General features: G+C 31.1%; 3 protein-coding genes across 4 annotated transcripts in view; 2 read left to right on the top strand and 1 right to left on the bottom strand.

Moving 5' to 3' along the window:
* Positions 1 to 7,606: 7,606 nt before the first annotated feature.
* LOC130746637 (2-methylene-furan-3-one reductase-like) lies at positions 7,607 to 10,555 on the top strand. Its single transcript, XM_057599331.1, has 3 exons — positions 7,607 to 8,538; positions 9,154 to 9,640; positions 9,972 to 10,555. The coding sequence occupies exons 1-3, from the start codon at positions 8,359 to 8,361 to the stop codon at positions 10,331 to 10,333; spliced, it is 1,029 nt and encodes a 342-aa protein (XP_057455314.1). The 5' UTR covers positions 7,607 to 8,358; the 3' UTR covers positions 10,334 to 10,555.
* A 1,262-nt stretch (positions 10,556 to 11,817) lies between these two features.
* Positions 11,818 to 15,200, top strand: LOC130746636 (cytochrome P450 704C1-like). Its single transcript, XM_057599330.1, has 6 exons — positions 11,818 to 12,167; positions 12,908 to 13,123; positions 13,209 to 13,499; positions 13,582 to 13,902; positions 14,297 to 14,500; positions 14,663 to 15,200. The coding sequence occupies exons 1-6, from the start codon at positions 11,862 to 11,864 to the stop codon at positions 14,849 to 14,851; spliced, it is 1,527 nt and encodes a 508-aa protein (XP_057455313.1). The 5' UTR covers positions 11,818 to 11,861; the 3' UTR covers positions 14,852 to 15,200.
* Positions 15,201 to 15,913: 713 nt separating this feature from the next.
* The window catches only part of LOC130746635 (BEACH domain-containing protein C2-like), a 33,113-nt gene continuing 23,147 nt past the window's right edge, over positions 15,914 to 25,879 (bottom strand). Inside the window, exons 19-32 of one of the 2 annotated variants that reach the window (XM_057599329.1) lie at positions 25,504 to 25,587; positions 25,274 to 25,330; positions 25,059 to 25,127; positions 24,877 to 24,963; positions 24,676 to 24,792; positions 23,490 to 23,639; positions 23,194 to 23,278; positions 22,970 to 23,090; positions 22,652 to 22,748; positions 20,062 to 20,175; positions 18,484 to 18,850; positions 17,418 to 18,205; positions 16,860 to 16,982; positions 15,914 to 16,329 (exon numbers count right to left, since the gene is read on the bottom strand). In XM_057599329.1, the coding sequence (XP_057455312.1) occupies positions 16,252 to 16,329; positions 16,860 to 16,982; positions 17,418 to 18,205; positions 18,484 to 18,850; positions 20,062 to 20,175; positions 22,652 to 22,748; positions 22,970 to 23,090; positions 23,194 to 23,278; positions 23,490 to 23,639; positions 24,676 to 24,792; positions 24,877 to 24,963; positions 25,059 to 25,127; positions 25,274 to 25,330; positions 25,504 to 25,587 (2,337 nt within the window). In that variant the 3' untranslated portion in view covers positions 15,914 to 16,251. Of the gene's footprint in view, positions 16,330 to 16,859; positions 16,983 to 17,417; positions 18,206 to 18,483; positions 18,851 to 20,061; positions 20,181 to 22,651; positions 22,749 to 22,969; positions 23,091 to 23,193; positions 23,279 to 23,489; positions 23,640 to 24,675; positions 24,793 to 24,876; positions 24,964 to 25,058; positions 25,128 to 25,273; positions 25,331 to 25,503; positions 25,588 to 25,879 lie in introns of those variants that run through there. The other variant, XR_009022167.1, reaches the window with a different exon arrangement.

Genomic DNA, 25,879 nt, shown 5'->3' with positions numbered 1-25,879 from the left:
ATTACTCGAACGACAATTGTCCAATCATGTGCTAAAGGAGTTAGTTGGTCAAGTAGGCTATAATTCGGATTCATGATGCATGGAAGTTTTGGAGATGAAAACTAACGTCTGTTGATTTTGGCCTGAACTTGTGTATCAAAGGAGATGTATACTAAAGTATATATATATAGGCTTATTGCTCTACTGTGATTCCTTATTGATTTTGTATTGATTTTTATTTTTGGTTGAAGCTCGAATTTTTATTAGTATAAGTTGAAAATTTTTAAAAATTTAATGCGTTATTCAATTTTTACTTGATTCCGAATTTTTCATTTATGTATGTAGGTTTTATTTACTTAATTAACGCACATAATTTTGTATAATTAATGTATATAATCAAGTAATTGCAATTAAGGAATTATTACTAAGTTGTTGCTTATTTTTTAAAAATAAATAGATGTAATTAATGTACTTAATTGTGATGGATGAATTTTAAAATTAAATAAAGTTATTAATTTTTTTTAATTCTAATTTAAAAGTATTTTTATTCGATTTTCCTATATAGCAGTCAACGGTTTTAAGGAAATATATTTTTAACGAATACTTGTTAAAAATAATTGAATGTAATTAATGCAGTTAGACTATTTTGTTATTTTAAATTTAATGTACTTTATCGCGTTATTAATGCAATAAATTTGGTATATTTTTAATAAATATTGTTTTTTTTACGTATTAAAGGTTGAAAAATACCTTTATTTAAATTTTAATTTTTTAAATGCTAAATATTATCAATGCACTTGATTATATATTGACTAAAAGTTAATGCAGAAAAAAATCATTAAATGCGTGACTAATAATTTTTTTGTAAACGTAACTTAAATTATATAATTAAATCATTGTAATTAAGGAAATAAAATAAATTTTGTCATGAATGTTTAAAGATAAGTCAACCGAATTAATGAAAAACTTTTACGGATTCATTCTAAAAATAATTGAACGTAATTAATGCAGTTAAACTATTTTGTTATTTTTAAATTATTTTACAATATGTCGAATTTAATGCAATAAATTTGGAATAAATGATGGTTATTACTATTTTTACCCATTAAAACATAATTAAATTATAATTTCTTTGTAGTTAAGTACTTTTTTTAGTAACAGAGGAGTAACTGCAATTAAATATATTTTATTTTATTTTATAAATTCTAATAATCAAATTGTTAAAAAAAAAAGTCAAGCATTAAATCATGTTTTTTTTGTCCCAATAAAGGTTGAAAAATACCTTTTTTAAAACTTTAATTTTTAAAGGTTAAAAATCATAAATGCGCGTGATTATTAATTGACTAAAAGTTAATGCAGTAAAAAATCATTAAATGCATGACTAATTTCACGTTTAAGCATTAATTAAAGTATATAATTAAATCATTGTGTTTTCAAAAGAGAAAAAATCTAATGAAATCATTGTAATTAAGGAAATAAAATTAATTTTGTCATGAATTTTTTAAGATTAGTCAACTGAATTAATGATAAACTTTAACAGATTCATTATAAAAATAATTGAACGTAATTAATGCTGTTAAACTATTTTGTTCTTTTGTATTTATTTTAGAATATCTAGTTATTAATGCAATACATTTGGAATATTTATAATAAGTGATGGTTATTCATTTTTTAAGCATTTAAACATTAATTAAATTATAATTTCATTATAGTTATGTAATTTCTTTTTTTTTTGAACAGGAGTACGCCCTTGAATGAAATTATAAGTAATTAAAATTTTAGAAATTTAATTTTCTAAAGTTTAGTAATCAAATTGTTAAAAAGAGTCAAGCATTGAATAAATTTTTTTCTACAAATTAAAGTTGAAAAATACGTTTATTTAAATTTTAATTTTTAAATACAAAAACACATAAATGCGCATGATTATTTAAGGAATAAAAGTAAATGTAGGAAAAAATCATCAAAATGCGTTTATTAATTTGTAATGTGAGAAGTTATGATTTTTAATCACTCCTTTAATTTATTTATTTATTATTAAATTCACAGTGAAATATGTTTCAATACGATTGTTCAACAATATTTTTGGACAATTAGTAAAGAAGCTAAACGTATAAAGTAAACCAATAATAACAACAACATAAAATAGAATTGCTAAGCAAATTAAATTTTGTCGTCAAAACTAAAATCTGGCAATCACATTTGACTAATTTATGTAAATTTGTGATGCCTCATAAATTTTACCGTCATACAAATTTCATAAAATTCAGAATTATTTAGGTTGTGAATTGGATAGCTTCGGAAAAATCAACATCTGAGAAACATGTAAATTCTTTTAGAGACTTCCCATTAGACTGAAGATGCTTGTCAATATAATTAATTCAATGTAACAACTTAATAATTCAGTAAATTTGTAATATTTGTAACAAATGATCGGAATTAATTTTGTGACGCATTAAAACGAACGTCAATTTTTTTTACAGTTAACGACCTTCATAAATGTAAGCGAACGTAATTTTTTTTGGTTACACGTTTTTTTTAAACTGGTTACAAAATTAATTGTAATGTAATTACAATAATGTTGTTTCCCTTTTTAATAAACAATAGTAAAAAACATTCAAGAATTATAATAATTTTTGTTTCTATAAATTAAAGTTTGATAAAGACCTTGATTTAACATTTTGAATTTTAAAAATAGGAAATCCGTGTTATTATTAAGTAACTAAAATTTAATATAAAAAAAAATCATTAAATGCGTGACTATGTATTGTTTTTATAAAAAATGATTGAGCTATACTAATCATTGTTTTTATCAATGTCTAAAAATCAAAAAAAAAAATGAAAAATAGTTCAAGTTCGTGTGACGCAGCCCTTAAGAAACATAACAAATCGTCATAATAGTACTGACAAAGGAATTAGGTTTATCATAGTGAAGAACAGAAACAAAGTTCATCAAAATTTCACTACAACTCAAATGCTAAATTTGCTGGAATTTATGAAGACAATTGGATCTTCATTCTGTTAAGGTGAAGACAACGATATGGGAGCGTTACTTCACCATTAAATCTTCTTCAAATAGGTGCTCGATAAAAAATTCTGGTTGGACCAAATATTGCAGCTATATATCTGTCAGTAGTGCCTACATCGGAGAACAAAATATATTTTATAAATTAAGAAATAACTAAATAGTAAATTTGAAAACACTAATTTGGCAATGAAAAATTGTACACGCAACATACCTGGGTGCGTCTTTACTTTCCCAAGCGGAATCAAAATCACTGCTCCGTGTGCACGAGTAGTGGAGACGAAATCAATGTATTCGTCTACAAAGTTCCTTATCAAAGCACATTTTATTTTGGCTCTACAAAATCAAATAATGAAATACATTAGACTTTTCGGTCTAAAAAAAAAGATTGAAATTATTTTCACATCAAGGCCAATACGGTTACCCTGCTGCAGAAAGCTCAAATTGAACGATCTTCTCGACATTTCCGTGAACATTGTATTCTTGAACTCTTCCAACTTTAGTTAAAACTCCAATTACATCTATAATTTTTAAAAATCAGAAAAATATAGAATAATTGTAAACATAAAAGAAAAAAGAATTAACAAAGTCTCACCGATTAAACAGTTGTAGCCGACATCTAAGTTTAGGACATCGAGTAATCGGATAAAAGAGTAGGGTCAGCGACTTATGGGAAAATCATTAATTTGATGGAACCAAGTATCATCCCGGAAGTTGAGTTAAATTCCATAAAGCATTTAATGTCTTTTATGATTTTATATAAGGAAATTAATACAATTAAGTAATTTATACACGGAAATTGAAGGAAATAAATAATTAATTTTGAAAATTAATTTCCTTACATAAGACTTAGCTACCGAATTTAAAAAGTTTTTAAAACTTTTTAACTTTTTTTTTATAATTTAAAATTTGAATTCTTTTACAACCAAGGAAAAGGGGATTCATGTCATTAATTTTTTATATAAGGAAATCGATTATTTAATACGTAATTAATTATTTAAATGTTTTTTTCCAGTTTGAAAATGGAAATTATTTTAAAAGAAAGAAAACATGTTTCACGTAATTAAATGTTTTATATAAGGAAATAGAAGGAATTAATCATTTAATTTTGAATAATATTTTCCTTAAATAAATAGTCAATACATTAAAATTTATTTAATTATTTTAAATTTCCTTATATAAAAAAAATGAAAATAGCATTTATTCCATAAATTATTTAATGTCTTTTTTTATTTTAAATAAGGAAATTAATAAAATTAAAGGTTTATATAAGGAAATTGAATGAAATAAATAGTTAATTTCGAAAATATTTTCCATAAATAAATAGTCAATGCATTAAAATTTATTTAATTATTTTAAATTTCATTATTAAAAAATACGAAAATAACATTTATTTCATAAAGCATTTAATGTCTTTTATAATTTTAAATAAGGAAATTAATATAATTAAGTGGTTTATATAAGGAAATTGAGGGAAATAAATAATTAATTTTGAAAATATTTTCCTAAAATAAATAGTCAAGGAATTAAAATTTATTTAATTATTTTAAATTTCCTTATTTAAAAAAACGAAAATAACATTTATTTCATAATGCATTTAATGTCTTTTATGATTTTAAATAAAGAAATTAATATAATTAAGTGGTTTATATAAGGAAAATGAAGGAAATAAATAATTAATTTCGAAAATATTTTCCTTAAATAAATAGTCAATGAATTAAAATTTATTTAATTATTTTGAATTTCATTATTTAAAAAAAAACGAAAATAGCATTTATTTCATAAAACATTTAATGTCTTTTATGATGTTAAATTAGAAAATTAATACAATTAAGTAGTTTATATACGGAAATTGAAGGAAATAAATAATTAATTTCAAAAATATTTCCTTAAATAAATAGTCAATGCATTAAAATTTATTTAATTATTTTAAATTTTCTTATTAAAAAAAACGAAAATAGCATTTATTCCATAAAACGTTTAATGTCTTTTATGATTTTAAATAAAGAAATTAATATAATTAAATGGTTTATATAAGAGAATTGAAGGAAATAAATAATTAATTTTGAAAACATTTGTCTTATATAAATAGTCAATGCATTAAAATTTATTTAATTATTTTAAATTTCCTTATTAAAAAAAACGAAAATAACATTTATTTCATAAAACATTTAATGTCTTTTATGATTTTAAATAAAGAAATTAATATAATTAAATGGTTTATATAAGAGAATTGAAGGAAATAAATAATTAATTTCGAAAATATTTGTCTTAAATAAATAGTTAATGCATTAAAATTTATTTAATTATTTTAAATTTCCTTATTTAAAAAAACTGAAAATAGCATTTATTCCATAAAGCATTTAATGTTTTTTATGATTTTAAATAAGGAAATTAATATAATTAAGTGATTTATATAAGGAAATTGAATAAAATAAATAGTTAATTTCGAAAATATTTTTCTTAAATAAATAGTCAATGCATTAAAATTTATTTAATTATTTTAAATTTCCTTGTTTAAAAAATACGAAAATAGCATTTATTCCATAAGACATTTAATGTCTTTTATGATTTTAAATAAGGAAATTAATATAATTAAGTGGTTTATATAAGGAAATAAATAATTAATTTCGAAAATATTTTTCCTTATATAAAACTTGGCTACCGAATTTAAAAAGTAATTAATTTTTTTTTACCTTTTTTATCATTTTAAAATTTGAAATTATTTTTAAACCAAGGAAAATGAGATTCTCGTAATTAATTATTTAAACGTTTTTTTTTTCATCTTAAAAATGGAACTTATTTTAAAAGAGATTTTTTTTTAAAATCGTATAAAGCAATAATTTGACATGAATGATATTGATATTAGACTAACTTAAATTGGCTATTAAAAACAATTTTTATTTTTAAAAATGTATGGTAAAAAGTGTTTTTGGTATTTGACTAAAGTTCTTTTTTATATATAATCTTGTTTGGATCTTGACCGTAAAAGGATGACAAAGAAAAGAAGCACCATTGGACATATATGAGTATCTTATTATTATAAATCGCGGGTGAATGCAAAATTGTCAAATATATCAAGCTTGATTCAGCCCACAAGACAAAGTGATGAAGTCAAGGAAAAAATTGTACGTGTAAAACAAAGGAAAAACAAAGTAAATCATGAGAACAATTCCAGAATGAAAAAAATAACAATTAATCTTGGATTTTATTTGATAAATAAATTAAATCATGAGAACAATCCTCTCATGTAGATTGAGAAAAACAAAACCACGAAAAGATACCCAAGACAAAACAACAACTGATTAAATTTTGGAATGAATAACAACTAACTAAATATTTCCATACACCACCTTAACTTCAATAATTCTATTTTCTATTCTTTCAAACCTAATACAAATTATGTCACCGCCTCTAATTTCCATTAATTTGCAGAACACTCACGGGATCAATAATAATAATATACCCTTGATCCATATTCGTGAAATTGTTATTTTCAGCGTCTATAGGTCTAATGACACTATAATCCTGTAAAAAAATTGTTGAAAGGGAATGAGGAGAATAACATATTAGGGTTAGTAAAACATGAATTTTGAAGGAATGAGATTAGATTACAATAACACACATCAAAGACATGAAAAATTGATTTCAGATGAGAAAAAGTACATACCTTGTATGGAAAGGAGGAATGATTGCCATGTAGGATTTTTAATGAAATTAGCCAATCATGAGATGCCACGTATGCGATGATTGGACCTAGAAAAACCCCTGAATGTATATATTATGGATTTTTGCTGATCTATTTGTCTTAACTCTCGTGACAAAGAAAAACATGCTAATGTGTGACTATGATGATTCAAGTGCCATGTTACCACCAGATCATTCAACACATAGACACATAACTTGGCATTGCCCATGACTGGCCAGTTAGCTCTCACCGGAGCTAGGATTAACTAAACTAGATTCATTTCAGAGAAAAAGGAGGGAGCAAAATGAGAGAAAACTCCAACGGGGATCAAAACCAGACTAAGTCAATAGTTAGAGGGATCGAAAACACAGTTAACCCAAGTTTTATTTTACTTAACTTCTCGTTTTTGGATTGAATGAGAATAATTTCTAAGGATCAACGAAATGCTTAGCACATGCATTGACTGGTAGTTGATTATAGATAACATTCACGATCACAAGTTCACGACATCTCTTTCAAGCTACTTGCATCCTTTGAGAACTCTGCTACTGAAAATGAATTCCAACTAATTTTTTTTCTGATAACTTGCTTTCAGTGTGTGATTTAGAGCCAAATTTCGTACGCACTATGGGCCAAAGTGAATTAATCTCAACTCAAATGTGTCTACTTCAATCTACAAGGAACATGCACAGCCTTATCAGCAAGCTATGAGAGCCATTCATGAATTGGTTATCCTCAAATACCAGATAATTCATCACTTCCTCTGTCATAGATCACATGATCAATTATGGGTGGTTTTCGATTAGCTCTTCTCAAGTACGAGATAATGTTGGACCATTAAATGTGACTCAAGTCTCATATCGGTTAAGAATGAGTTAATCAAAGGCAATATAAGTGTCTAGACTCACAGACTCATTGCCTTATAGTTTACTGTTAAGATGTGGTGTCGGATCAGTATTCTGATCTTATGCCCATTAATAGAGTTCTCTCCTCTTCTCGGTCTCCCCTTAGATAGGACCGCAAGTGCACGGTTATATTGAAGAAAATGAAGAAAAGGGCGCCAATCATACTGTTTCCATACAACCTGTACAAGAACTGTTAAGGAGTGAAAATTCATATCTCTTACTTGTTACCATCTCAGTTTTTGTCCTATTGTTGAATTTAGTTCCCATTGGACTGCTGATAATATGACATTATTCTCATTTGGAAGGTAGTTGATTTGTCATTTTCTATGCCTTCTTTAACTCTAAGATAAATATGTATTCTTTTCTATATCCTCTTTTCTACAGAGTTTTGTAGAAAAGATGGTCTCATTTAGATAGTTTAGGCATTTGGGGAAAAACATGTAGAAGTAACAGTACTAAGCGTAGAATTGAGGGAAGACAATCCAATAGTTAGAGGTAACTAGTATAAACAGAAGAAAACTATAGACCAAGTAATTTAGTAAAATTTGAATTTAATTGGTGTGTCCTTAAACATGATTTATGTTACAACATTTTGATTGATCCATATGACTAACATCACTAAGTAGGAAAAAGTCTTTGTTGTTGATTCTTAGTTTTGATGACACTAGCATCCCTTTGTCTCACTCATCAACTTAATATATATATAGTGGTTCACAGGGCTGATTATCTAAAAACAATTGAGAAGAAATTTGTTAAATTTTAATATGAACACACAGAAAGCTTGGTTCTATGAGGAGTATGGTCCTAAGGAAGTCCTTAAGCTGGGGAGTTTACCAATTCCCACTCCTCAGAATAAGCAACTACTTGTCCAAGTTCATGCTGCTGCATTAAATCCAATTGATTTCAAGAGGCGTCTACGTCCTATCTTTCCTTCTGATTTCCCTGTAAGTATGAAACTCTAAATTTGCTCAAATTTTAAAATAAATGATCATATTAATGCTCGCCAGGACAATCATTAGAGGAACAATGTCTAAACCTGCTGATGCACCAGAATCTATAGTCTAAGCAACTAAACTTGGGGAAGTAACAATTATACAACAATAGCTATTTGTGAATTGCAAGATTGAGCAAGGAATTTTTCATTTCAAGATTCTTATCTAGTTGTTTGCTACACAAGTCACCTTATTTGAGACTATCTTATAACATAAACGCTTATGCAAGTGTTCGAGAGCTTATGTAAATACCTTTATAACTTACCTTCAAGCTGTTTTGAACTTATTTTCATAAGTTGCTTAAATCAGCTAATGACTTATGACTAATTATATCTACTTATATCATGTTTTGGGCTTATTTCAATAAACTTCTCAAAATAGCTTATGAATAACACTTAGTGCGCTTATGCAATAAGCGCTTATGGGGACATATGAGCAACTAAAGTGTTAAACCAAACACACATGTCTTGTGCTTCTGGTAACTTCTTTAATAGTTGATTTCCTTAATTACTTGTTATTTGCATAAATTAATCTAGGAGATACTGATATATACATGGATTTATGCAGGTGGTTCCGGGCTGCGACATGGCTGGTGTCGTGATAGGAAAAGGTGCTGATGTTGCTAAATTTGATATAGGCGATGAGGTCTATGGCAACATCCAAGATTTCAATGCTGAGGAAAAACCAAAGCAGCTTGGAACTTTGGCACAATTCATTGTGGTGGAAGAGAGCTTGGTTGCAAGAAAACCAAAATGTCTTTCTTTTGAGGAGGCTGCAAGCTTGCCTTTGGCAGTTCAGACAGCAATAGAAGGCTTCACCACTGCAAGTTATAAGAAGGACCAGACAATTTTTGTAGTTGGTGGAGCAGGAGGGGTAGGGAATTTGGTTATTCAGCTTGCCAAACATTTGTATGGAGCTCCTTATGTGGTGGCCACAACTAGTACCCCAAAAGTGGAATTTGTCAAGCAGTTAGGTGCTGATAAAGTGGTGGACTACACAAAGATTAAATATGAAGACATTGAGGAGAAGTTTGATTTTCTTTATGACACAGTTGGTAAGTTTTTTTCATCTGATATTTAATATATATACATATCTTCTATTTTTATTTTTATGGTATTACTAAGGTATCCCCGCAGCCGGTAGCCATGAGACTAATCATCTAGAGGCTCGGAGATCGCATTAACTGGGTAAACCTCTCCCAACGAATCTTTCTCCATACACACCGTCCAATGATCGAATCATCGACTAAATGCTTATGGGGCTAGTTATCTACCAACTGTGATGGGACTTGTTGGTTACATGTCTTGTATTTGATGGCTTGCATTACATCTTTTTAATTGTGCTGTCTTTAATTGAAAGTTCAATACATGCCATAAAATTTTCAGGGGATTGCCAGAAATCTGTTGTGGTAGCAAAGGATGATGCAGCAATAGTTGACATAACATGGCCTCCATCACATCCCAGAGCAGTTTACTCAAGTTTGACAGTCTCTGGGGAAAGCTTGGAAAAGCTTGAGCCATATTTGGAAAGAGGGGAGCTCAAAGCTGTGATTGATCCCACAGGTCCATATCATTTTGACAATGTGATAGAGGCATTTAGATATCTAGAAACTGGAAGAGCTTGGGGAAAAGTTGTTATCTCATGCTTCCCTTTGGGGGATCCTCATCACTCTCCCATTTTATCTGGGGCCAAGACCAATATAGGAGAGAATGGCAATGGCTTCTCAGAAGATGTTTGCCTGAAGTAGAGGCTCATATTATAGATATTCATATTATTTTGTAATTCATGAATCAATAAGATGATTATTATGTGAAGGTAGATGTTGTAAGATTACCATTGCACTTCCATGATGTATTACTATTTACTATATGAAGGATAACGATTGGAATAAGGTTCTGTCAAATATAAGTGCATCTGTACAATGAATCCTAGAGGCAAAATTAATTATGAAGAGAACCTTTTGTGAGTAGTTTTTGGAAACCAAAATCGATTCTGAGACTAGTATGTATAGGTGGAAACACTGATTGATCACCAAAAAAAAGTTGGAAAAACTGATGTGTTTTTCATGCTACTTTGTCCATTTGATAAAGTATTTAATTTCCAGATGATTGCAGATACAATGTATTTGAGCTTTTGATGTTTTTCCTACTTCTAATGTTCCCAGTACTCTTGCTCAACTTGTCTAGCTCCCAGAACCAAAACAAAGGGGATCAAGCTAATAACTCATCATGTCAAACGTTGAACTTCAAGATGAAAGCCATCATAACCGGGGTTAATCGTAATTTTTAACACCCAAACATTACATACATACACTTTATTTTTCTCTCAATCATGTTTTTCCTTTTGTTGCACATCATATTCATATACTTTTTTTTGGTACATCGGAAAGCTATCATATTCATATACTGCATTTATATATTTTATTTTTCTCTTATTTTAATTTAGCTATAGAACAAAAAAATTTCAACTTAGTAGATGAGTTGATTAATTGAGAATACAAATTATTATAAAATATTGAAATTAGAGAAATCGTCACAAAGTCTATTCTTTTAGAAAAAATATCAAAAAAATATTAAATTTAAAGAAATCAGTCTCAAAATATTGAGTTCACAAGTTCATTACACATAAGAAATGAATTAGCATACTACGATGTTCATTATAGAAATTGTTACTTTTAATTAGTTATGTAAATTTAAAATAAAATTATTTATTTTATCCTCTATTTTTTATTAAAAAGAGGTTATTTAAAAGCAAAATTATTTTTTTCAAATAAAGATAAACAACTTTTGAAATATTTTTTGACTTCATGAGTCTGATATGCCAGAAGTTCATTTCTAAATAAAATTATTAATATAATAGAGACCAACATGTTTAACTTGATAAATAAGAAGAAAAAAATTAAATACTGTTTTGAGATAAAATAATAAAAGTCTAATGCATAAAAAACTAACAAACTAATTTATATTAGCTGTATTTTAGACTGACCAGTTGTTATAAACCAAAAATAGATCTCTTCCACCGATGAGAGACTTAGATGATTAGTGATAGTTCACCTTAGACACTTTTTTTTTATATAATTGGACACCTTTAGACCTAATTTAATATTACGTTTGATTTACATTTTTATTTAGTTCATTTAGTGTGAGTTAGTTTGAAGAAGTTTAAACAATTGTACTTTAATTAATATAATATATATCAATCATAATTATAAATCTCTTAAACTAAATGATATATTAGGACAAAACAGTTGACTGCCACAACTTCATCTTCCGATCATGCAATTCATGGATTTTCTTTCAAATCTTTCCCACTTTGCAGTTCTGTCTGCAGCTTTAACTGTTTTGGTGGTTACAGTTCTGTTCCAAAAATGGAACAAAAGACACAGAAAGAAGTACCACCCTGTTGCTGGAACTGTATTGAATCAGATGCTCAATTTCAACAGGTTGCATCATTACATGACTGATCTTGCACGGAAGTACAGGACATACAGGTTGCTCAACCCTTTCAGGAATGAGATTTATACAGCAGAACCTAGAAATGTTGAGTATATACTCAAAACCAATTTTGAAAATTATGGAAAGGTACATACTTTGTTATTGGATGAATTCATTGGTAGCTGTTCTCATTGACTTTCACATATGGGTATTGCAGTAGATAGATGCATAAGTTTTAAGATTAAATGAAAGTGTTGAATTATCATCTTTTGGATCATTTGGGATTGGGATTTAGGGAGAGGAGCTGAGACTCTTGGATTTCTCAGCATTGTTGTAGTTTTCTATCTTGAATAATATCAGTTTCTTTCTTATTCTTGGCTGATTCCTTTCATGATCACTGCCTGCATATTGTGAAAACCTTGGAAAGTTGGAATTGATGGATCTGAAGGGTACTAAGATTAGAAACCAGTTGGTTCTGACTTCTGAGCCTCTTATTGTGGCTTTGATGGCTTTGAAATTAAAAAATTCCCCTTCAAAATGAGACATTGAAACTTGGTTATGATCACCCCTTCATTTGAAGGTAGATTAGATCCTTTTATGCTAGGCTTGTCTATTTTTCATATATTTAACATGTGGAGAATAGTTAAAAGGAGCTTAAGCAGAGAATTCCAGAAATATTAAGTAATATATATTACAAAACATCTTGGCAAGGGCACAAAATATTAATTGGTACATATATGATTCTATGCATAATTGCATAGCTCCCAGGAATGGGTAGGGGTATAGGCTGTATAGGTATACTGTTCATATATGCATTTGTTTTATTCTTAAAAGGATTGAGTTTGGCTTACCGGCTTCAATTTTATTCCTCCAAGTTTTTTGTGTAGGGGTTGTACAACTATGAAAATTTGAAGGATTTACTAGGTGATGGCATTTTCACTGTTGATGGTGAGAAATGGCGTGAACAAAGGAAGATATCAAGTCATGAATTCTCTACAAAGATGTTAAGGGACTTCAGCACTTTTATATTCAGAAAGAATGCAGCAAAAGTTGCAGACATAGTGTCTGAAGCTGCAACTTCTAATAATAAGTTGGAAATCCAAGTGGGTAATAAATTCTCTGAAAGATGGTATATTGCATTTTTTCATCTCCTTGATTAGTCTGTTGATTTGCTCCAATAACTTATAGGACCTTTTAATGAAATCAACTCTGGATTCAATTTTCCAAGTTGCATTTGGAACTGAACTTGACAGCATGTGTGGATCTAATGAAGAAGGGAAGAAATTTGCCCATGCTTTTGATACTGCTAGTGCATTGACCCTATATCGATATGTTGATGTCTTCTGGAAGATAAAGAAATTTCTGAATATTGGATCAGAGGCTACATTAAGAAAGAACACTGAAATCTTAACTGCATTTGTCTTTAAGCTAATAAACACTAGAGTTCAGCAAATGCAGACTTCAAAAGATGATTCTGCTGTAAGTCTACTTAACATGTGAGTTATATTTCTGATTACAAATATGCGTGTAATGTAATTTTCACTTTGCATGGACCATGTAGAGCATTCGAGGAGACATTCTCTCAAGGTTTCTGGAAGTGAAGGAGTATGATTCGACATACTTAAGAGATATAATTCTGAACTTCGTTATTGCTGGGAAAGACACAACAGCTGCCACACTTGCTTGGTTCATGTACATGCTCTGCAAATACCCTTCAGTACAAGAAAAAGCTGCAGAAGAAGTGAGAGAAGCAATAAACACAAAAACAATCAGTAGCTGCACTGAGTTTGTGTCTAGTGTAACAGATGAAGCTCTCGAAAAGATGAATTATCTCCACGCAGCAATTACAGAAACTCTCAGACTCCATCCTGCAGTTCCCGTGGTAAGCATCAATGCCATACGGCTGACTAATTCCTTATAAAGGTAGAGCAATCTTCACCCTTGAGTTAGTTTCTAGGGTAGAGTTAGGTCTAACACCTGAAATCTAAGATGGTCAGAATTAAAACAACTTTGAAGGTGACATGACTCGATGTTTTGAAATTTGAACTTAATTTCAAGTGCAAGATCGCGATGTCAATCTACAATTGATTCTGAAGTTAGAATCAATTATGGGGAACTTCTGTGAGTAGCTTCTGGAATTGATTTTGAGAAAAGAGAAGCTAATCTAAACATGCTAATATCTTCCACTAGTTTCCATGATTCTGTTAATGGAGAACTTTATTGTTGACTTGTTTGTAGATTAAATAGATTCTAAGCCCTGAACTTCTTTTACTCAGGATGCAAAGATTTGTTTTTCTGATGATACATTACCAGATGGGTTTAGTGTAAATAAAGGAGATATGGTATCTTATCAACCTTATGCAATGGGTCGGATGAAATTCATATGGGGTGATGATGCAGAGGAATTTAGACCAGAAAGATGGCTTGATGAGAATGGCATTTTTCAGCCACAGAGCCCCTTCAAGTTTACAACTTTTCAGGTCAGTAGATTGTTTTTTTGGCATTTGACATTAATGTTTCTAATTTTTTCCTTTTTCTTTTGCCGAAATATATATTTACTATTATGCGCCATTCAATACAGAGAATTAGATTGGAAAATTAGCTTGTTTAATAATCTAAAATGAGTTTTCATTAATCTGCAGGCAGGTCCTCGGATTTGTCTTGGAAAAGAGTTTGCTTATAGACAGATGAAGATATTCTCAGCAGTTCTGTTAGGCTGTTTCCGCTTCAAATTGAATGATGAGAAGGCAAATGTCACTTACAAGACAATGATAAATCTTCATATTGATGGAGGTCTTGAAGTCAAAGCCTTTCACAGAGATAGAAATTAGAAGATGATTTTAAGGACAGTTCAGACTCTGCAAAGTAGCTGAAAGTAGTTCAACATAGGATGAAAGCTGTATTTCAAAGATATAAATGGTTGAGGTTATTGCTTCTCAACCAAGTTAGCAAAGTACTTAAGCACACATGATCAAGAAATCATTAGAAGAAAAGTAGTGCGTAGATAAAGTGGATAAGAAAATCTCCTTATGTAACACAGACCACATCCAAATGTCATTTCTTGCATTTTACTAAAATGGTATAACTTTTGCATGAGAAATATAACATTATTTTGCTAAGATGTAATTGTTAAATAGGGTTTATTTATTTCTAATAAAAATGGAAATTGTATTTCTCAAATATGACATACATACATTCATACATTAGTAATATTAAAAATTTATGTTGCAAGTCATACACATGATTTTATTTTTCTAACTCAATTTCCAATGGAGGGTTGGGTCTCGCGATGGTTGTAGGCAGAGAAGAGGTTGATAGCACGATGACTCCAAGGAGAGGAAGAGGACAATGTAGTGCGGTGTGGTTTCAGCGGGACGTGGACGTAGTGGGTTCAGAGGCCTTGATGGCAAGATGGAAAATAGGGTTAGAGAAGCAAATGGTGGTCCGACAAGGGGCTGGGAACAAGTGCGGGTGATGATGAAAGGAGGTGAGCAAAATATGTAACTAAGAAAAAACCCATTAATCTAAATCGTCGATTAAAAAACTGCATAACCCAGGCACTAATTCACCCTACTTTTTACTACCCCTAGAAAAAAGTAATGTATATTGCACCCTTTTTATAACACTGTTCATATAAGGCAAGTTAATGTCACCTTTTCACAAGGCATGGTTAATATCCCTACTAGCTTTTCGGGGAATAACATAGTTAGCGATGCCATATCAACATTTCTTGCAATTTTCATTCATAATACATAGAATTGTTGCATGGATTCCAACCCCCTTTCCATAACCGCGTACATAAATTTAAAAATTGAGAGAAGTGTCCTCACTCTACAAACTTTGATTTAAAGATTTTTAGCAACAAGAAGGAAAAAAAAAACTAAGAAATTGAATGAAAGAATAACCATTGAAATATTTTTTTTAAATATCAAGAAAATATTAAGGACTGATGCCTTAGCCAAAATCCTCTGAATCTCAATGTCTGAAAAGTATTACAAGAAACAATAGCTATTATTTTCACCAGTAAAAAAATTGGAGAACAAAAATGAAATGGCTCAAACCTCAGCAAGAAGCTTGTCAATGTTAATACTGCAGCTTAGCTGGGAGAGCAAAAGAACCCTATGCTAAATCTAACAAAAATGCTTACAAACATGAGTTCTATAACTCATGCTAACATTCCTAATTTTTATATTGTATAAAAGATCTTAATCCACTTTTGTATGCCCTAAAGCTATGATTTTATGAGGTTCGTAAGCCCATCACCTTCCCAACCAAGCTTGAGCATTTTATCGACCACTTTCAAGCTTAACTGCAAGCAATAAGCAGAAAGTAGGCTTTAACAAAAAAAATAATGGAGCTATAACTTCTTTTTTCAATTTTTGTGGATAGAAGGAATAATAATTTGTATAACATAAATCCTGAAGGGCAAAAATTCAAAGCAGTGATTTCTGTTCAAAAATGAAAAGTTAATATGATTTTATCTAATTTTAAAATGGAAATCACACGCCACCAGAAGTCAAACCACACTCGCCAGTGCAGTGAAGCAGAATCAGATTTGTGAGTCTTTGGTCCCACAGCACACAGAAATATCAAAATCTACCACACAGCAAGGACTCCAAATAATATGCAGCCCACGATTATTGGTTTGAGAAACTAGATTGCAAGTGAAATATAGAAGTTTATCCCTTTAGGCTTTAGCCAGTTTACAAGACTGAGAAGAAAAAACATGCATTCACTCTGAGGACATACTCTGATATCTGATTATTTAAAAACAGTGATTCCAGACATAAGAAAAGATTGATTTTGATGATGATCCTTATCAAAAGTGATTTAACTTACAGCTGGATCAGTAAAGATAATCAATTGTTTATCCATAGTTGACACCAAAAGATTTGTGTTATCCTTATTTAGAGCAAGAGTTGTGATATCCTGTCCTTCTTCCAGCTTTAACACATGAAATACCTATAGATAATAGTATGGTAGAGAGGTTAGCATTGAAGAAAAGCCTCCAGAAGATGCATAGTAGGATCATAATAGCAAAGACAGAATGTCTCATGAGGTTTAAGAGAATCAGAATCCAGAACAGCTCCCCCACCACAAAATAAAATAAAATAATGCTAGACCATAACGCTAGTTATTTCATTTTAAAAGTCAAATCTGCAGGTGTCTTCAGTGGTAATGCAACCAAAAACAAATGTAAGAAGCTCAAACTTTAATTTTTGGTTCTTACTGAAAAATGTTTTTCTATGGTGTGTGAAACGAGAAATATGCAGAAATTATCTAAAGTAAAGGATGTTTGCAGGTAGAGTAGATAAGGGAACAGTTTTGGCACCACAGTGAATCATATGAGGTCTGATTTAATTTTGATACCATAATTTACACATCTTAATACTGTACCTCCAGAGTGTGCAGATCCAGGAAGCAAATTGATGGTGTTGGAGCATCAATTCTGTAGCCTTCGTGAGTTTTTTCTGATTCTGAATTAAAATCAACAATACCTGGTTTACTTGACTGCAAATTCAAATCATTATTACGGGCTCTACCATTTTCTAGAGAATTAATTCCAATCAACGCATTTTTCCCATCAACAGAAACTTCCATGCAACTAATGCTGCTAGAGAAAGACAATTCTGTTGTAGCAGTCAGAACCCCATTAAGAGTAAAGGTACTGAGAGTATGCTGCAATTCGTTCCAAGTAATGACAAGCCCTTCAGAGGAAAGGCAGACAGTATGAGCCACCACACCATCCAGCCTTCGCAGTAAACGTCCTCTTCTTATAGAGTGCAAGAGAACATCTGTTGTTTGGGAGCATGAAACAACTACTCCAAGATCTGAGCTGACACAACAACTGAGTATTTCACTGTGGTGCCCCCGAAGTACCTGTATAGGACCCTCAATACGACGTCTCCGATTCTTTTCTAGCAACAAGTGTGATGAAGAACTATTGTTAGTTGATGGCCGAGTGCCAGTACCAGTGGAAGATTCTGATATCATACTTGAGCTTGATGCAAGTACACTATGTATTCTCCAGAGTAATATTGTTGTATCTCGAGATCCTGTGACTAGATAGTAACTATCGGATGAAAGACTAAGGCAAGTTACAGGTGCACAGTGTGCATAGGCTGTTTCCAAGGTTTTAGCTCCATCAGAGGATATCACCCTAACACTATTATCAGCATGCCCACCTAATCAGAAGTAAAATTTTCAAGTTAGATGTAAAATGCCCAACTAAAAAAAAGGAAACTACTAAAAATGGAGTGCAAGTTTCTTAAATGCTGTGTAAGAGCTGAGAGGAGGAAAAAGATATAATCTGAAAAAGTAAAACAGAACTATTTCCTAGAAAAAAGGATTTATCATGTTTTACAGGTTACAGTAAATGGTTTCATCTTGTAAACCATCTCTCCCAATCGAATACTACATGTGATGTAACATGTCAGAACAATCCTAGCTGGCCTACATTTACCTGTAATAATTTCCTTGTCACAGGTCACAGAAACAATAGCTTGACTTCTAATTCCAGAAACACCAAATGCCAATGCTTGGGGAAACTGCCACTGTTCACCAGTCCCAGTAGGTCCTTTGAACATACGTACAATTGTCCCACTAGCAGAGTCAGATATAGCTTTTCCATTTTGAAAAAGGAATGGACTACCCTGGCCATCAGGTGTATTGGGTTGCCATTTGTGTCGGGCAACATGAGCTGCTGGTGCATTGCAGTCAACAACCACAACCATATCTGAAGATGCGTGAATGGCAGCCGCAGGTAGATTGCAGTATTCCGAGGATGGAACAGCATACGGTTTGACTTCCTTTGGATTGCGGAATATTGTCTTGACATGCAAAGAAATATATGAATTACCATTGTAATCAAATGCACTCAGTCCTCAGTAGTTGAGGAAACATAGAATAGAAAATACTTAAGCACAAAGGCTTTGGACATATCTCAACATAAAGCAGCACCTTCTTGTATTTACATATAGTCTAGCAATGAGCACAGTAACACACTCATGAACAATAATAGACCTCAAGAAGGAGATACTGATCTTAAGTATTTGGGTTTTTGTGACACATGGGGCATTTGGCTGCACAATTAGCGCATTTTCGTAACTTCAATAAGATTTTAAAATCTGTTACATAACACATAACTGCTAATAATTGTGAGCCTGTTTGATTTTTCATTTTTAATTAAATGAAAGTATTTAATAAATAATCTTTCGGTATACATTTTTAAATAGCACGTAAACTGAAAGTGTTAAGTAACTAATCTTTTAATAATAGTATTATGCATTTTAAATTTATATTAATAAAGATTCAAGTGTTAAAATAACAAACGAAATATTTAAATTGTGTACATATGTAAGTGAAATGGTAAAAAGTTTAATTAGTTAAAGAGACAAGCTAATAAAGGATATGTAATAAAGTATAAGCAATTAAAAATTAGTATTTGAAGGATCTCGTATGACCAGAAAGATACAAAATCAAGAACAATCCAGGTTGAGAAAATATTGACAAAAAAAGGTCTTGAAATAATAACTGAGTTGGCAGTAAGGGTTGGAAGATCCCCCTTCCAATGATCCCCCTTCCAATGGGCACATAGTTTTGAAACAATATTTGTAGTTTAGTCTTTATATAAACAAGCACGAAGTTAAATGTAGTATAAACCCTATTTCAGTCCATGAAAGATAAGTGATCAATTTTGTGTCATTTGGAAATTCTTACGTATTTAATTAAGATTCTAGTTTGCAATGCTATAAAAATAAAGTACAGATATTTTATCAAAGGGCTGATGCTTGGTGCTTGCTTATGCACAAGATAAGGATAAGATGCGAGAGAGGCATACTTAATGCATGTTTGGATACACGGTAGAAAATCACGGTCGACAACCACAAAAGCTAAGAGGAAGTTGCTTCTGTCCACCGTGATTTCAGCTCACTGGTTTTCCACCGTGAATCCAATCATGCACTTGAGCTTGTGCTTGCACACAAAGATGCAATTGTATCAATAGACATGTCACTGTCAAACCAATACAGCCAATAGTTACCTGCAAATGCAGAGCTTCTGCTAACGGCATCTTCTTCAAGTGAGGAACCCTCAAAAGTTGGGACGGTGTTTGTCCAAAATAAGCAATTTGATCTTGTGTGGCACGTTGTTGCACCTTTACTTGTCATGCACAGAAGAAAGTTAGAAGTTGCAAAAACATGAATAAGTTATGATGGTATTATTAAGTCTGATGCTATTAAGAAGGAATTCTGTACATGTTATTACAAAAGCGCACTCCTCATATAAACTTGCAAGTCATCAAGTTTTCTATTTTTTATGCCTTAATTTCTTAATTCATTCACTTACAGTTAACAATAGCAAACAAATTCATATATCAATAAATTCTAAACCTGAAACAAATATGTGCAACAAATAATACTGAAATTGCTTCTCTTTTAGCCCTTAAGGAAATGACTAAGTACACAATGTAGTCCCTAAAAGATATAACTCGGGAACTTTTAAGTCCTATGTAATGTACCAAATTGTCCATGCAATTCTGTAAGCACTACTCGTTATTAGAATTTGGGAGCCCTAACTCTACCCCAAAAGATAGCTCAAAAGGTGAGGATTATCTTCCCATATATAAGAGTAATCTTGGCCATATCTCTAGTCAATATGAGACTTCTCAACACACCCCTCATGCTCAGGGCTGGACAACTGGAGCGTGGAATATGCAAAAAAATGGGATAAATTGAGGTTGAAGAAGAGTATTAATAGAAATGATGAAAATCTACCCACACTCACTCAAGTTTCTTCTCAAAGGTGAGAAGATTGCAAAAACTAGTAAGGCTCACATTTTTATCTCTCTCCACTAACTCTCTTACCAACCAAACATATGAAGACTCTATCTCTCCACTCAAGTTCGCTCTCTCTCGTCTTTTTAATAACAAACAAAGCGTTAGGGAGCACATAAATGCATCACAAGTGTTAGGGATTTTAAAGACTAACAAAATGACTAATCTATCTATCTATTTAATGCACAGACCCATCTACCTTGTGCTGAAATTTTATTTTTTATTAGAATAATGGGGCACCAAGGATCGAACTCTAGACCACTTGGTCATAGAGCCTCTAATACGTCATGAACCAACTATCCCAAAAGCTTAAGTTGTTGGGTGAATGACAGATGGATGGCTTTATATTATATTTCTAACACTTGTCATGTGAAAGAGTGAATCTTCAACTCTTTCTCATCAACTCCATTGATTCCCTATTCATTCAATAGTCATATTTTAATTAAAGTACTCTTTTGAGTGCATAACCTTTGAGATTTAATACCTATACCAGTAACGGAAAATAATATATTTCTCATAAATACTTTAAAAAACCATTACAAACTTCTCTTTAATAAAGATTTTTTTATTTCTTAAATCATTTCCTCATTCCAATTTTCATGGGTTTGGGATTTTGGTATTATTGCATATGATCCCCTTTTATTAACTTGGTCCCTATTTTCTGAAACTCAATAGATTTGTACTAGATTATCTCTAGAACCATTACCCAATAACAAGTTAAACCTAAATTACAAAATAAATATCATTAGATTACCTCTAGAACTTTTTAGAACCTTTCCTCTTGTAACCAAAAAAAAGATTACCTCTAGAAGCATTACTCAAAATGTGGATTGTTTGTTCATAAATGTCAATCAATTTAACACCAGAAAAGTAGTTTATTAAAGGACTTTTCTTCCCTTCCAAAAAAGAGAAAGAGAATTCTTCTTCCTATATCATCATTTTTACACCCTTCCCAATATCTCTGCAACTTCCAATCCATTGATGATGAAAACTTAAATTGACAGCTCACTGAAGGTAAAGGGATTATCATCAGGTTTCTCAAGCTTAAGTCAGCAAGTCAGTAAATTTGTGCAAAATAAAACTTATTCAAGCATACACATATACATGTTATGAAATACTTTAATTAGCATGTACTTCAATCTAGCCAAAGAAGTTATTTCTCATAAGTCACAACTCAATTAAGAAGGAGCGTACCCCCATATTTTGATGAGCCGTTCTCTTTTCATTTGGGGATTAGAACTGTATGTTATTTGTTGTTATTATAATAAAGATAAGATTTGAGATATGTTTTGTTATGATAAGATTAGTTATTGTTAAAAATAACAAATATAATTTCCGAAAGAACAATACTCATTCATCATGAGATTAGTATGACATGGGTATCTGTAACAAGATAAAAGGTCACAAGAAAGGAAATAAAATCTCTCCTCATAACTCCTAATAATCTACATCAGAGCTGTCAACCATACTCCCTAATCATCATCCCTGAATTTAAGGGATTTCAGATTTATAATTTTTAAATAATTGCATTAATTACAATAAATACACAGCTAAGCAGCATACAATTTGACATTTATGGAAGGTATTATTATGTTATCATGTACTAAGTAGGATTAATTTTGTAGATAATGTTTGAGACTAGAGAACATATCTATATATGGTACTTCTAAGTCATGTCATGTGTAAGCACATCAATCATATTCTCAATCAAAAAATAGTATTCGTTTCAGCTATATCCTTTCAATTTTATTCAAACAACCAATTAAATTGAAAACAATGGAGAAGCAGGAGTCATACTGGGTCTAATATTTTATCAATATCCACTGTCCCTTCATAGGTAACATGAAAGAAAACATTATTTGCTGCAATAGCCTCTTTGCCCCGTTGTTTATACCTGCATGGTCCAACTCATTAATGTAACCAGATGTAAATTGTAAAGGAGCTATAATAAAGTGGAAATTTAAAAAGGAATGTTATAGATATCTATATTAGTAGTGAAAACTTATGAAAAATAAAAATCAAGAGTAAACAAGAGGAAGCTTTGAAGTAGGTGCACGACTTTACTGCAAACAGCAAGAGTAGAATGAGAAACTGAAAAGTCTTCAAAAGACCTACCCAAATATGAGGTCAATCCATTCATGTAAATGAGCAGATACATACTCACTCTCCAGAGCCATCCTATGCTTATGCACAAAATCAACTGGATTCTCAGCCCAAGCTGGAAGTCTTACAGTATCTGGTATCAAAGAAGTAAATCACAAACAGAGCTATAATATGCATGTGAATATACCATGATATCTTCTTAAAGGAACTAATGAAGAAAATCTTAATGACTATACCAAGCTTTCCTCCCAACTGCGTTGTACCAAAATCAATTGAATTTTCATTTGTGAGGACCTCGGGGAGGTAAAATAGCTCAGGAACCTAATAAGTGGAGATTAAAAAACAGGGGGAGAGCCATTAAGATAAAATTTCAATTATAGTAGGATATGCAATTAGTATTTATAAGTACTAGAAACATTGAAGCATATGAAGACAACAAAAACTTATCAAAAAGATAGTGCAAAATCTACTCAGTACGCAAGTGTACCAATACCAATCAATCATTTTGCTTTAAAAGTGAATAAATATATACCAATTCCTTTACATCACTCATATCCTTAAGAACTCCATCCCAAGTACCAGAAATATCAGAAAACATCCGATCTGCATGATCAAATTTTCCGCCTTGTAATTTGATTGCAAGGGTGGTGAAAGGTTCAACTCTAACAAGGTAATATAAGACCTGTAAAAGAAGATAATAACTATTAACTAGTGCAAAATCAGCAACTAAATTGCAACCGTATCAGATGACAGCATTTAAAATCACATCATCATGGTGAAGTATTTTTATGATCTCAAGGAACAAGTGCAAAATTGAATCCAGAAGCTGAAAAGAAACATTGATACTAGCAGCAAGAAATGAAAAAAAAGCATAAGCTTAAATATCACAATTTCTTACGGTGATCAGCATCAGTAGTATTAACTTTTTAGACTCTTTCTATATGAGGACTTTGTTGATCTTACTTAAATGCAAGCCAATCTTATTTTAATGTTAAGCATTCACAATAGAAGTATTACAGGGAAGCCAAAATGTTGAAAGGAGAAGACATGTAATTTTATTTCTCACACAAATTACAATAGGTGATTACATTATATAGACTAAGACTCTCCTAATTAAGGAAATAATTACAAAGAATAAAATCTTTACAAATCTCCTAATTGCACTTGCACTTATCACAAACAAGGTAATAATATCATGATATTACAGCACAAAAGAAGGCATTAGGTTTTATCTGAAAATGGACAACATAGAATGGCCTCTTTCTATCAATCTAGACGGTTTCCCTTTAAAACTAATCTTCCCCAAAAGCAATAAATATACCTTTTCTTGTGAATTTTGTCAATGTCATATGATCAGATGATTGTATAGTTGGTTCTTCCAACATACTAACATAATGCAACCGAAACTTATTCACACTTTATTTATTGGTGGTGGTAATTCAGGACAGGTGAGACTAGGCAGAAGTTATTTAAGTAACTGACACTGGGAGCACATGCCAAACAATTACACTTCACATCAGCACCAATTTAACCACTTAAGAAAAGCTCCATATATGGACCAAAACATCTTGAGAGCACTGATTTGATGAATGAACTCACAACTAAACATCAAGAGTCCTATGCAGTACTTGCTTGAATTCTAAGAAGATACTATATAACCAAGAATGATCCAAGATATTTTTTATAAAAAAAAAGCATGAGAAAAGGGGGGGACCTACTGTTCCTGCACTTGAGTAGTGTGATCCATAATGGAATTTGGGGATAACTGGATCATCAAAGCTAGCATATCTCTCTTGAAATTTTTTCAGACGATCTGGGTTCAGTGCACCAACAGGCTGAATCATATCAAAAGCATTGATTATTAAAAAAAAAACAAAAACTTTTTCCCTTGAACTGACTAAAGCAACATTCGTGATAACCTTTGAAAGATCTCGATAAGAAGAAGGACTTGAAAGATCCAAACTCTCTGAACTGTAATCAGAAAGAATCCAGGGGAAAACAGGATACTGCCAAAAAGAAATAATAATGATGAAATAAATAACATGAAGATATGATTGAAGAGATCAATGATAGAAAGCAATACACTAAGAAAAAAGACAACCTGCGTTATATCATTATAACTACGCCCAGCTAGTGTATTGAGTTGCATTAGATACTCAAAATTACTGATCTGCACAACAGCATCCAAAGATTAGGAATAGAGGTAGTCTGGTAGTAGTAGCTTTTAGAGAAAATAGCTTAATACTGAAGTATTTTCCTATAACTAATCATTCCAAATGCACACTATCTTTTCAGGAGTTAAGGAACACTTCTTACCTCCCACCTAGCCCAGCGCTCCATAAGCTGAATTCTTTTCAAAAGTTGTTCAGGCCTCTACAAAATAAGCTATTGTTATCGTTAGTCCAAATGCAGAGAAATTTACAATATGTATGTGTATACACACACACACACACACACACACACACACACACACACACACACACACACACACATATATATACATATATATATATATATATATATATATATATCCAAAAGGATAATACCTGTGTTGCCAAATATATATTGTTTAAATGAGGAGGTCGTGCGCGAACAATTGCTTGATATGCATTTCTTCGCCCCTCACTACTCTGAAGAGGAGTTTAAGTGGCAAAATATGACAATCATCAGTAAGTTTAGAATTATAAGCTTGCTTGTTTAAGTTTAAAATACAAATAATTTTTTACTTAGTAAAATATGAATATCTTATGGAGATTTTTATAAAAGATAGAAGTTAATTTGTGTTTTCTTACCGTACTAAAACTTTTTTTATTTGAGTGTGATTTCTCTCTCTTCCACAAGAGAAATTATCCTCAAAAACCTATTCAAAGCACATCCTAATTATCTTCAAAAAGCTATTCAAAGCACATGCTGATTATCTTG

Source organism: Lotus japonicus, chromosome 3, assembly GCF_012489685.1.
Source record: "Lotus japonicus ecotype B-129 chromosome 3, LjGifu_v1.2".
Taxonomy (NCBI): Eukaryota; Viridiplantae; Streptophyta; class Magnoliopsida; order Fabales; family Fabaceae; genus Lotus; species Lotus japonicus.
The sequence above is the reverse complement of the archived record's forward strand: the minus strand, read 5'-3'. Positions and strand labels throughout refer to the sequence as shown.